The following is a 13,837-nucleotide window of genomic DNA, read 5'->3' on the forward strand; positions in this document are numbered from 1 at the left end:
GGTACAGCTCATCTATTCTGCTGGCAACCACTAAAACCTGAAATATCCAGTTTTCAGGGGAAGTAAAATGAAAGCATAGCTTGAACATTGCTTCTTTGTCTACTGTTTTGTTTTAAATTAGTTATTCACACAGGTGCTAAGAATTATCATTGGTTTAGGTATCCTGAGTGCAAGGCATGTTAAAGCTGAACTCTGAATAAGAAAAAAAAATTTACCCTTGCAGTAGGTCCCCCTCCTCATTGTATAGATTAATTGCTAGATTTGCTTAGGGCTTGATGAATAAGGTCATTGGTATACTTATCTTATTCTTCGCTCTACCATCTGCTTGTGCTCTCCTCTGCTATCCTACATAATGGGTTGTGGGTGAGCCCTTGACAATCTCACTTTTAATGCAGGACTGCTGGTCTTGCATTGTACAGGGTGATGTCAGAGCTGTGACTGGTTGGGCAGTGAAGATGAGTGGCTTTGGGGTCATATGAAGAGAAGGTAGCCTGTGGGATTTATCAATAAGGTAAGTGCATCACCTTAATCATCATCCCCCAGGCCAGCTTTTTCAACCATCTTTTCAGCTGCAGCACCCTTAAAAAGTATGTGAAGTCTTGAGACACCCCAGTCTAAAATGTAAAACACATACATGTTACTTATAAATAGAAACCTGCGCCTGCAACAATGCAGACAACTACCCTGATGAAGTTAACTTCACAGCAGAAGCCTACCCTTTACATTATAGGTTTCCTGATCACATCAGAGGTTTTCCAATCATATAAGGGGCCCCCCATCACATCAGAGTCCTCCCATTACACTAACGGTCCCCCATCTTGTCAGAAGTCCTCCAACACACCTGAGCCCCCTATATGTCCGAAGCCCTCCTATACATGAGAGTCCTTCATCACATCAGAGTCACCCCTATACATCAAAGGCCCCTTATACATGAGCCTCCCAAACATACCTTCAGAACGTATCTCTTCAATACAGAATCACCCAATCACACAGTTACCCCATTACAGAGCCCCCCAAGTCACACAGGCCTCCCTTTTACATAATCTGCCCACCACAGAGCCCCCCAATCACACAGTCCCCTCTTCATGCCAGATCTTTACCTTTTAGCTCCATCAGTGTAGCAGACAGCAAGAGGTGGACTTCCATCTTTTCCTGAATGCTGCAGCTGGCCCTGCATGTTGCCTGCCCTTAATCACAGTCATACATTGCTATAGAGTGTCCATCATCATAGCATCATTGTGTATATTGATCCTAGAGCACTGTTGGTTGTTATAGTGCTGGCGGCTGGCCCACCTGCACCATGACAACTCATGGCATTGATCTAGGGTCAACTGGGCCCTGTGCTGCAGCATCCTGGTTTAACCCTAATAGCATTCTGGTTGAGAAAACTTCTCTGGGCAAAAAGAAGTGAACCAAAGAAGTGTGAAGGGGGCCCATTGCAAGGATAACATTTATTTATTCCCTGGAGCTCAGCTTCAAGAATTCCTTCAGCTTTCCCTCCTGTTCTACTTATTTCCTCATACTGCTGTGAACTGCAATGTTCAGGTTAAAGTGACCCCAGAAATCAGTTGGTTGGGTACACACAGGCACCCCATATGAACTGAATGCTTGTGACAGACAGAAAAATGTGAAAAAGTTGGTGCAACCAGAAATTTACAGCAGAGAGAAAAAAATATAACAAAGCATAGAGACAGGTAAAGAATGTGAAAAACATAATACAGATTGAAAATGTTGTAAGTGTGTACAGCTCTTTTTACAAATGTCCTGGTCCATAATATATTGAAAAACCCAACTTACTCCAGTCCACTATTAATGGTGACATAAGGCTGCTGTGGTCAACACTGCAAAAGTAGACATCGTCTTTTTTTGGGGTGATGTTCATTGACAGTTGGGTGAGGTAGGTGATGTCAGGGAAAGGCAAGGTCACTCTCTCCATCAGACTCTCCGGCACTGGCTGTCCATTCTTATACCACCTCAAGGAGATATTCTTGGGGTAGTGCCCATATGCCCGGCAGTTCAGTCTTGAAGTGATATTTTTGATGAGTGTCTGCCCCACTATCACAACTGGTTGTTCTGCACAGGAGGTGATGGAAAGACAGGATCAGAGGTTTTGTTTTAGTAAAAGATCATTACTTTGAACCCTTACTCTTGATGAGTTATTTATTTTTTTTTTTTTTAGCATTTTAGAAAAAAAAAATCAAGTCTTCAGCTAAATTTTGCCATTTAGGAGTTATACATTGGATTCAATGGTGAGGACATAATTAAAGTAGAATTCCAGGTGCTACCTAATTAATCTTAAAAATGTTCCCACCCCCTCCTAATACCTATCCTGACTAATCTATGTAAGAAAGATCTGTATATTTTCATATTTTCAGGCTGTTGCAGGTTTGGCAATGTTATCTGGCTCCTCCGTACCAGCCAGCAGCTTGTGAGTAGGTGCCATGTGATGCGGCGGGCAGAAAACAAGAGTAGCAACAAGAATATATTATAACAGAAGTCCAGCAATACAAGCAGACCTGGCGGAAAGGCAACCCAACAAGTTGTAACAGCAATGTGACAGCAGACTGATGATTCTGAGGTGCCTACAGAGTCTGTCTCGAGGTGCGAAATGCAGTCTGGCCGATCTATACCCAAATAGGGATTCTTTCTGGAAGGATGTCCTGTTCCTGCACTTTCCCTACTCCTCTGGAACCTTTCCCTGACACTAAGCACTGTCCCTGACAGACAAGTGACCTGCCCCTATTCTGACCACTCGCAAAATGCGTGCCAAACTTGGGAGTCAGGGTTTTAAATAGACTTTGTGTAAAATAAAGGTAAAAAACCTGTAAAAGCCACGCACCCTGGACACCACAATTATAACTATAACCAAATAATAGATCAGTATAACCAAAGGTCAGATAGTGAAAAGAAAATGAATAATTACATTTTAAAACCACGCTCTATATACTATACTATATAAATAGTATTGAAAATAAATGCAAATAAATTAAAAAAGGTGTAGTCAAATAATGTTAAAATGTGAATATAAATTTTCAATAAAGTCCAAGAGCCACCACCAATGATTCTTCAATCAAGTGCACAGTGATGAATAAATTCAGTGACAGGAATAGAAAGTGCCATCTTCCACCAGTTTAGGCAAACATCCTACTCACTAATGCTATATTGTTCTAGAGTAGCAATGTCCCACCATGTACGAATCTGTTTTTCTAAAGTATTTTTTAATAACTTAAAATTGTGAAATTTTAATAAGACTAATTAAAACCAAGACAAATAAGAGAAAAGGGAATGTACAAAAAGGTCTGGAAGCTTTCGAAAAAAAAGAAAAATATAGTCATACATATGGAGGACAAAGGAGGAGGGATTGTGGTTCTAAGGAAAAAATATTTTGCTAAAGAAATGAACAGATTGGTAGGCGATAAGGACACGTATAAGAAACTGGGAGGAAACCCTGGAAACAAGCTAAAAGCCCATCTGGTCAAAAAAGCCCAAACCAAGGGCATATTTACTAAGAAGGAAGTTAGATATCTGGTCCCAGAGGCACCCAGGCTTCCGGTCATCTACCAGGTCCCAAAAATCCACAAGGATAGTCTGTGTCCCCCTGGGAAACCCATATTGAGTGGCATTGATTCAATTTTCTCCAGGGTAGGAGAGTACATAGACTATTCCCTGCAGCCCATAGTTCAAGCCTGTCCCTCATATCTTAAGGAAAGTAAACATTTGATGAACATATTGCAGGATATTCCCATAATGGATGACACAGTCACCATTGATGTGGAATCATTGTACACTAGCCTCAAACATGGTGATGTCATTGCCACCACAAGGAATGCTTTAGATAGACACACGCATCTTAAGGCTGGACAGAAAAAATGTATTATGTATCTATTGGACTTACCTAGGACCACCAACTATTTATGGCATGAGGGCGCATATTTTAATCAGATCAAAGGTGTAGCCATGGGGGGGGGGGCTAAATACGCCCCTAGTGTAGATAACCTTTTATTAAGCCAGTGGGAAGAACAGGTAATTTACCGTGGACACATGCCGGAGGTGATTTTGTACAAATGGTACATCAATGACGTTGTCAACCTCTGGAATGGCAGTATGGAATAACTGTCTGACTTCCTTACCCAAATGAACATAAATGAATATGGGCTAATATTCACCGAAGCATAGGACTTACACCAGATACGTTTCCTGGATTTGGTACTCCCCAAATCCAGCGGTTGTATTATTACAAAAACATTATTCAAGGAAACCAATAGAAACTGCTATATACCCAGGCATATGGCCAATTTAAATTTTTTTTTAAATGCAGGTATATTCCTCCAGTCACCCTTGAGGTGACAATGCAGGGACGTATAACAAACGTTAATAGCCTATAATTAAAGGCACCTGCATTTGGCTCAGACAGGTAGAATCACTGTTTGAGATACCTTCTCCCCCCCCCCCCCATTATTTTGTCAAATTGATGACACTTTATATGCCCTTGGCTCTTTCAACCAACAATACGCCTATACAGTATATAATATATGACTATTTGTAAACCATTTAGTTATTTTGTTTATCACTTTGCATGCATTGCAGTGTTTTACTTTGTCCATCCTCCCAGTGGGGGCCGCTGTGTTCAGTCCCGCAGCACTGGGTGGGTGCCTCTTTTCCGCCCCGTTTCCCATCACGGTGGGGGAGCATTTGAATAACATAAAAAAATGGGTTTCCGAAACACAGCCTATCAAATAATTTTAAGATCTACCACAACCAGGATCCCAGTTTGGCTACTTTTTGTGGGATTGAAAGAATCATGCCACATTGGAGGGTGGAGTATGAGACAAAACGTGTCCAAAAATGAAACAGAATGGATTTATGAATTAAATACTTTATATCCTGCTGGTATCAATATAGACATTGATTTGAATTGTTACATTTCAAATCAAAACAGCAAATGTTCCATGGAGCCCCCCACACGGTCAGAATTTCCGACAACAAGCTCACATCCAACCTTTGTTGTCGGAAATTCTGATCGTGTGTGCGCACCATAACTGTATACATTGTGTAGGAGGAATCGACGGGTCCGATCACATGACCCCTGATGACGTCAGATGTGCTAATGAAACACCTTAGTGTTACGCAATATTTTATTACATCACTTCCGCCATCGTGCTCAGGTGGAGCACAGCTTGGCATACTAGCTCCATTTTATATGCTTTTTTTACTGGAACCAATTTTTTATGAATAAATGGCTTTTCTCCTTTACGTATAAATCCCATCTGGCCGCATCACTGATGAGAGGTGTCTGCATCAGTATTTACATCTTTACTTTGCTGGTGAGAGGCGTCTATATGGATACTACCTTGATACATCTTTCTGCTTATCTGACACCTGTCATGGGTGTCTGATGAATCTTGGTGAAAGACGGCAACTTCTATTTTTGTCACTGAATTTATTCATCACTGTTCACTTGATTGAAGAATTGCCGGTGTTGGCTGTTTTTATGGACTTCATTCAAAATTTATATTCACATTTGAACGTTATTTGACCACACCCTTTTTCATTTATTTGCATTTATTTTCAATACTATTTGCATATCTTAAATAGACTTTGCCTGACCCAAGATGGCCACCAAAGTCACATGGGGTGCCAGAATCCAATAGGATAGCTGCCTCCCAGTGACCAAAGAAACCATAGAGGAACTAAGATCCTCTTGATGCCCTCCTCCATCTGTATGCTGCTGTGATGATGATCACCTGCAGTGAAGAAAACAAACTGCACTTGCCTACAAGCTGCTGCAGGGCAGAGGAGGGATCATTGACAATGGATGAGTCATTAAAGCCTATGGGTGATGTCACCGCTCTCAGGCTTTACAAGCCATTGTCAGAGTGCTCTCTCCTCTCCCCTGCAGCCGGCCCTGGCTGACACAGGGGATCACAAGATCATACCAGCTGGTGGTAGGGACCAGCAAGGTACTGTACGTAGCTTCATGAAAACATCACAGCACCCCACCTGCCCTCTCAGCCCTGACACAAGCAGTGGGTTGGCTCTTTAGAGGAGTTATGCAAATATCAAAATATTCTCATGGATGGATGCCAGTTTGGTTGTTAAGGAAATGTTGGCTGCCTGCTCCTTAGCAACCAGATTTTTACTAAAGTTTGATTTAATTACCAGGCTCGGTCCATCATTTACTTGTGTAAGGACTTGGCTCATAGCTCTAAAGAAGAAAGACCGTCCTTTTGTTTGTACACTTTTGGAGTATCCCATACAGTTCACCATCCTTATCCAAGTTACCCAAAAATAAAAAATTCAAAAAAGAGAATATCCCTGGACTGTTCTTTGAGCTAAAGAAGTGACTGTGTGTCTGGCTGCGGGGCAACTACAGGAAAATGACCAAAAGGACCTTTAATACTGCTGGCTCCTATGGCCATACCGCTACATAAAGATGATCTGTAATACCTTTCCTGCTGAATGTGCATTTTCCCATTGAGAGCAGCTCAGTTATATGTGGAAGGCATTTGTCCACTAGTTTGTTCCTGAGTTCCTCCGTCAGAGTTTGGTTATGGTTATTAATGTCAACGAGGTACTGAGCTCTTGGATCCTCTGCGGTCCAGTTTGCTTTCTCCAAGTTGAAACTTATGAATGGATTTCCATCATAGTGATAATGGAGTAACGAGTCAAATGTTCCGTTCTCATAGGCGATGCACCCGTCTAACAGCTGCAGCACATGGAAACCTGTAATGACAAAACCAAACACAACCAAAAACATAAATGTATTTTATTGGGATTTTATGTGATAGACCAACACAAAGTGGCACATAATAGTGAAGTGGAAGGACAATGATCAATAGTTTTCCAAATTTTCTAGAAATAAATATGTGAAAAGTGTGGCATGCATTTGTATTCAGCCCCCTACTCTGATACCCCTAACTAAAATCAAATGGAACCAATTGCCTTCAGAAGTCACCTAATTAGTAAATAGAGTCCACCTGTGTGTAATTTAATCTCAGTGTAAATACAGCTGTTCTGCGAAGCCCTCAGAGGTTTATTAGAGAATCTTAGTGAACAAACAGCATCATGGAGGCCAAGGAACACACCAGCCAGGTCTGATATAAAGTTTTGGAGAAGTATAAAGCAGGGTTAGGTTATAAAAAAAATATCCCAAGTTTTGAACATCTCACGGAGCACTGTTCAATCCATCATCTGAAAATGGAAAGAGTATGGAACAACTGCAAACCTACCAAGACATGGCCGTCCACCTAAACTGATAGACTGGGAAGGAGAGCATTAATCAGAGAAGCAGCCAAGAGGCCCATGGTAACTCTGGAGGAGCTGCAGAGATCCACAGCTCAGGTGGGAGAATCTGTCCACAGGACCACTATTAGTCGTGCACTCCAAAAATCTTAGCTTAAAAAGCTATTATGGGGGACATGTGGGGGACACAACAAACGTGGAATAAGGTGCTCTGGTCAGATTGGACCAAAGTTGAACTTTTTGGCAAAAAAGCAAAACGCTGTGTTTGACATAAAACCAGTGGCGGTTGGTGGGGTGGAGCCGCACTTCCCGACCCCCCCCCCCATAGCACTAACACACCCCCGCCACCTGCTGTCCTTACTTTATATGTGGGCAGTGAGAGTGTGGGAGGCTCGAGGAAAGCTGCTCTGGTGTCCTCTCCTGGACCAGCTTTCACAGTGTCTTCTAGTTGCTAGGCATCCAATAAGGGCCCCTGACGTTTTGACCAATCGGAAAACAGGTTTCATACCTGCTTCCCGATTGGCCAGGAGGAGGATCAGTGTTGCAACGACTTAGCCGCCTTATAATAGAAAGTAGAAGATATAATTTTTTCAAAAATGTCTGTCTCTTTTCGTTTATACAATAAAAAATAACAAACAGACCAGATGACATCGAAGTACAAACTCAGACACAAACGTACAATTTTAATACCAGATGTGCAGAACAGATATTACAAGACATCTATTTACAGTATCTCACAAAAGTGAGTACACCCCTCACATTTTTGTAAATATTTTTTGTCATGTGTCATGTGACTCGTTAGTGTTACAAGGTCTCAGGTGTGAATAGGGAGCAGGTGTGTTATCACTCTCAATCTCTCATACTGGTCACTGGAAGTTCAACATGGCACCTCATGGCAAAGAACTCTATGAGGATTTGAAAAAAAGAATTGTTGCTCTACATAAAGATGGCCTAACCTATAAAAAGATTGCCAAGACCCTGAAACTGAGCTGCAGCATGGTGGCCAAAACCATACAGCACTTTAACAGGACAGGTTCCACTCAGAACAGGCCTCTCCATGGTCAACCAAAGAAGATAAGTGCACGCGCTCAGCGTCATATCCAGTGGTTGTCTTTGGGAAATAGACGTATGAGTGCTGCCAGCATTGCTGCAGAGGTTGAAGGGGTGGGGGGTTCAGCCTGTCAGTGCTCAGACCATACACCGCACACTGCATCAAATTGGTCTGCGTGGCTGTCGTCCCAGAAGGAAGCCTCTTCTAAAGATGATGCACAAGAATCCCACAAACAGTTTGCAGAAGACAAGCAGACTAAGGATATGGATTACTGGAACCGTGTCCTGTGGTCTGATGAGACCAAGATAAACTTATTTGGTTCAGATGGTGTCAAGCTTGTGTGGCGGCAACCAGGTGAGGAGTACAAAGACAAGTGTGTCTGGTCTACAGTCAAGCATGATGGTGGGAGTGTCATTGTCTGGGGCTGCATTAGTGCTGCCGGCACTGGGGAGCTACAGTTCATTGAGAGAACCATGAATGCCAACATGTACTGTGGCATACTGTAGCAGAGTATGATCCCCTCCCTTCGGAGACTGGGCCACAGGGCAGTATTCCAACATGTTAACAACCCCAAACACACCTCCAAGACGACCATTGCCTTGCTAAATACCACCGGGCAAGGCTGCAATGAGCCTGGGCAAGGCTGGGCAAGGCTGCAATGACACTGGGAAAGGCTGGACAAGGCTGCAATGAGACTGGGCAAGGCTGCAATGAGACTGGGCAAGGCTGCAATTACACTAGGCAAAGCTGAGCAAGGCTGCAATGAGACTGGACAAAGCTGCAATGACACTGGGCAAGGCTGCAATGAGACTGGGCAAAGCTGCAATGACACTGGGAAAGGCTGCAATGACACTAGGCAAGGCTGTAATGACACTGGGCAAGGCTGCAATCAGACTGGGCAAGGCTGCAGATGGACACTGATAAGGCTGCATCGATGTGCATTAAAATGTAAGTTTTTTTCCATAAGCTTCACCCCTAAAAAAAAATTTTCCTTAAAATTCCCTCCTAAACGTGGGGTGCGTGTTATATGCCGGCGTATGTTATACACCAATAAATATGGTAAATAAATAAAAAATAATATTATACAATCCCATATACCCAATCCTATACCCACAGTTGATGCAGAGGAAGGCGAAAAACCCCCAGCAAAGCATGATCCAATTTGCTACAGCAGGGGAAAAAATTCCTTCCTGATCCCCGGAGAGGCAATTGTATTTTTCCCGGATCTACTTTACCTGTAAATTTTAGTACCAAGTTATATTATGTACACTTAGGAAATAATCCAGGCCTTTCTTAAAGCAATCTACTGAGCTGGCCAGAATCACCTCTGGAGGGAGTCTATTCCACATTTTCACAGCTCTTACTGTGAAGAAACCTTTCCGTATTTGGAGATTACATCTCTTTTCCTCTAGATGTAAAGAGTGCCCCCTTGTCCTCTGTGTTGACCGTAAAGTGAATAACTCGACACCAAGTTCACTATATGGACCACTTATGTATTTGTACATGTTGATCATATCCCCCCTTAATCTCCTCTTCTCAAGAGAGAATACATTATGTTTCCTCATAGCTGAGCTCCTCCATGCCTCTTATCAGTTTGGTTGCCCTTCTCTGACCTTTCTCCAGTTCCCCAATATACTTTTTAAGAACTGGAGCCCAAAACTGAACTGCATATTCCAGATGAGGTCTTACTAATGATATGTTCAGGGGCAAAATTATCTCTCTCTCTCTCTCTCTTTTGCGTCCATACCTCTCTTATACAAGAAAGGACTTTGCTTGCTTTGGAAACCGCAGCTTGGTGGATGTAGGAGGATTTGTTTAATCGATTGTGTATCATTTAAGGCCAGTCACTTCACTGAACATACTGTATGTAAGGCTTTACAACCACTTTAAAGCCAAACTCCAGATATTACAAAAAAATATAAAAAATACCCTTGCAGTTCCCCCCAGACTGCAAAGTTGAATTTGTCATTATTCCTAGGGGCAGGGCCGTCTTTAATTATGATTGGACCCTGGGCAAAACTTTTCTTGGGGGCCCCCTCCCCATGCAGTCTCGCTCTCCACCTACTCTGAGACATACAATAAATAGCAGCTAGACTCAAAATCAGTTTACTGAATCAGATCAGGCAGCTATTGCGATTGGTTGCCAGAGGTTTCAGTGTATCATTACCGCTCACTGACTGGTTGCTAGAGGTTACAGAACACATTGCAGCTCACTGGTTAGTTGCTAGAGGTTACAGTACATGATTTCTGCTTGTTGATTGGTTGCTAGAGATTACTGTGGATATGACCTTAGGGGGGCACAGGACTAAAACCTCAGGGGATGAAGGAATTTAAACCGGGTTAGTTGACAAGTATGAAGCAGCTGCTTTGGGCCCCACAACAATGACAAGGCCCAGGGCAGCTTCCCCTTTTGCCCTGCCTTAAAAACGGCCCTGCCTAGGGGATGAGAATAAGATCTAATAATACTTACCTTATTCCTCGCTCTGGCAGGCTCTGTCCCTCTCCTCCACTCCAGGTAGTGTCCTCACATATAATGAAGGGCTATTGATCCTGCTTTATACCTAATGATGTCATTGGCCAAATGTGGCACACAATGCTTTATAGAAGAGCTTTGGAGGAACGATCACACATATGGAGAGAGGCTACTGGAGGGAGAAGCAAGGTGAATATAAAAAAAATGAAAAGGTGAGCTAACACTTTACACCCATCGCCCTGGTCTACACGGCACTTACCTTCATGAATGATATCCTGTCATTCTCCATGAAGCCGGTGTAGCAGTCCAGGGATCTAAAATTCACGTTCTTGTTCAACCTTTTTTGTGTAGGGCTTCCTGGGTAGAACAAAGCAACTCCATTTGGTCAAATCCAATCAGAATTGTTGTGATCCATTCCGCTGCTACACTGGCTGCTTTGGCAGTGGCAGCTAATCATCAATGAAAGCTAGTACAGAAGGGACCAAGGGGGTGAGAAAGGTGTATGGTATTATTTTACTTACTCTTGTAGGTGGGGTGAAGTGCGATTCAGCAGGAGTAACACACCTAGTCCTATGCCCTGTACACACGGTCGGAAATTCTGACGGAAAAGGTCCGATTGGATTATATTGTCGGAAAATCAGATCGTGTGTGGGCTCTATCGGACTTTTTCTGTCGGAATTTCCAACAACAAAATCCGATCAGACTTTTTCCGATCGTTTGTAGAGAATTCTGATCGGACAAAGTGCCACGCATGCTCAGATCAAATTATGAGACCAAAGCTATTGGCTACTACCCTCGATGTTGTCCCACCGTAACGAACGAACGTCATCACATTCCGAACGATCGGATTTTCCAACAACTTTGTCCGACCGTGTGTATGCAGTTTCGGACAAAATCAGTCGGAAATAATCTGATGGATTTTGTTGTCCGAATGTCCGACTGTGTGTATGGGGACCTAGTGTAACTAAAGAACCTGTATTGAAATAATGTAGAGACAGGCCACAAATAACTTAATAGGAAGGCAGTCCAACCGGGAACACTCATTGTTCCAACAGCATATGGAAAGCAGAGTGCTGCCAAACTGACAGCGTCTGTAAAAATGGGAAGAATCTGGCCTGGCTGTCTTGGGCTCAAACAGACAGGTTTTTAGAGAACTTGCAAGCCCTAAGCTTTCCCTTCTCATTGGGGAGCTTTTCCTGCTGCTAGTTCTGTCCCTACCAGGCAGGGTACTTGTCCCTACTCTAACCACTCACAAACTTGGGAGTCAAAGCCTTAAAAAGGCTCTGCCTGATAGTGATGGACGAACGTTTCGCCCGGCGGTCGTTTCGCGGCGAATTTCCGACTTTCGCCGTCCGCGGGTTCGAACGCCTTTTTCCGTCGTTCGCCCCGGCGGACTTACGTGTTTAATGTATACAAGAACTTTAACCTTTCGTGACACGTTTATCATGTGTTACAGGACAACCAATTGAGACATGACAGCTCATGGACACTTGGACATTCCCCCTAACCTATAAATACACCCGATCCGGTGGCCATTTTACATTCTTTCTTCTGTCACTGTAGGGAAAGGATCCTGTGTGGAGTAGGGACAGAGAAAACGCTAGCTATTTGGTACACAAAAGTTCTTTTCAGGACTGGTATAGGTGTTAGGTCAGCAGCCTGAGTTTCTTTTGTCAGTTTAGATAAAGGGACAGAGCGCTGTATGCTGCTATTTTAGGGACAGCTCAGCCAGATTAGTCTTTCTTCATCATCATCATCATCATCATCATTAGCTGTTACTATCAGGTCCACAAAAGAGCTGTTCCAGCTAATCGTTCCAGCCTACTCTTTTTTGCCAATTTGTATAGGGACAGGCAGGAAGCAGTGTGTCAGGCAGTGAGGATAATTTTAAAGACTTGCTGTTACTATTAGTTCCACAAAGGTTCTTTTCAGGACTGGTATCAGTGGTACGGTAATAGGCTTGTACACGTATAATATTCTTTCTTCCAAATATAGAAAGAATATTATACTTGACTGCTGCCCTTCTGCTGCAGTCTGCTAATCATTCACAACTCACTTGTTCCACAAAGCTCTTTATCAGGACTGGTAACTTGGTCTGTCTAGGGTGCTACGGTACATAGGCTTGGGTGCGGTACAGTCTGCTGTTCTGTAAGGACCGCTATCGGTCCACAATACATAGGGTTGCCGTGCACTACTGCTGACCGCTGCCCTATACTGCAGCAGTCCTTCAGCGGTATAGGGACTGACGCACAGTCTGCTAAACACTAATACACAACCTGCTTGGTCCACAAAAGTTCTTATAAGGACTGGTAACTTGGTATAGGGTGCTACGGTACATAGGCCTGAGTGCGTTACAGTCTGCTGTTCTGTAAGGACCGCTATCGGTCCACAATACATAGGGTTGACGTGCACTACTGCTGACCGCTGCCCTATACTGCAGCAGTCCTTCAGCGGTATAGGGACTGACGCACAGTCTGCTAAACACTAACACACAACCTGCTTGGTCCACAAAAGTTTTTATAAGGACTGGTAACTTGGTATAGGGTGCTACGGTACATAGGCCTGAGTGCAGTACAGTCTGCTGTTCTGTAAGGACCGCTATCGGTCCACAATACATAGGGTTGCCGTGCACTACTGCTGACCGCTGCCCTATACTGCAGCAGTCCTTCATTGGTATAGGGACTGACGTACAGTCTGCTAATCACTAACACACAACCTGCTTGGTCCACAAAAGTTCTTATAAGGACTGGTAACTTGGTATAGGGTGCTACGGTACATAGGCCTGAGTGCGTTACAGTCTGCTGTTCTGTAAGGACCGCTATCGGTCCACAATACATAGGGTTGCCGTGCACTACTGCTGACCGCTGCCCTATACTGCAGCAGTCCTTCATTGGTATAGGGACTGACGTACAGTCTGCTAATCACTAACACACAACCTGCTTGGTCCACAAAAGTTCTTATAAGGACTGGTAACTTGGTATAGGGTGCTACGGTACATAGGCCTGAGTGCAGTACAGTCTGCTGTTCTGTAAGGACCGCTATCGGTCCACAATACATAGGGTTGCCGTGCA

At 43.5% G+C, this 13,837-nt stretch overlaps 1 protein-coding gene across 1 annotated transcript in view; it reads right to left on the minus strand.

Moving 5' to 3' along the window:
• LOC143983891 (HLA class I histocompatibility antigen, alpha chain F-like) overlaps positions 1 to 13,837 on the minus strand; it is a 31,747-nt gene that overhangs the window by 519 nt on the left and 17,391 nt on the right. The window contains exons 3-4 of the mRNA XM_077484020.1: positions 6,448 to 6,723; positions 1,798 to 2,073 (exon numbers count right to left, since the gene is read on the minus strand). Coding sequence (XP_077340146.1) covers positions 1,798 to 2,073; positions 6,448 to 6,723 — 552 coding nt within the window. The remainder of the gene's footprint in view (positions 1 to 1,797; positions 2,074 to 6,447; positions 6,724 to 13,837) is intronic.

Source organism: Lithobates pipiens, unplaced genomic scaffold (assembly GCF_037356315.1).
Source record: "Lithobates pipiens isolate NorthernLeopardFrog02 unplaced genomic scaffold, aLitPip1_a1.2 Scaffold_1, whole genome shotgun sequence".
Taxonomy (NCBI): Eukaryota; Metazoa; Chordata; class Amphibia; order Anura; family Ranidae; genus Lithobates; species Lithobates pipiens.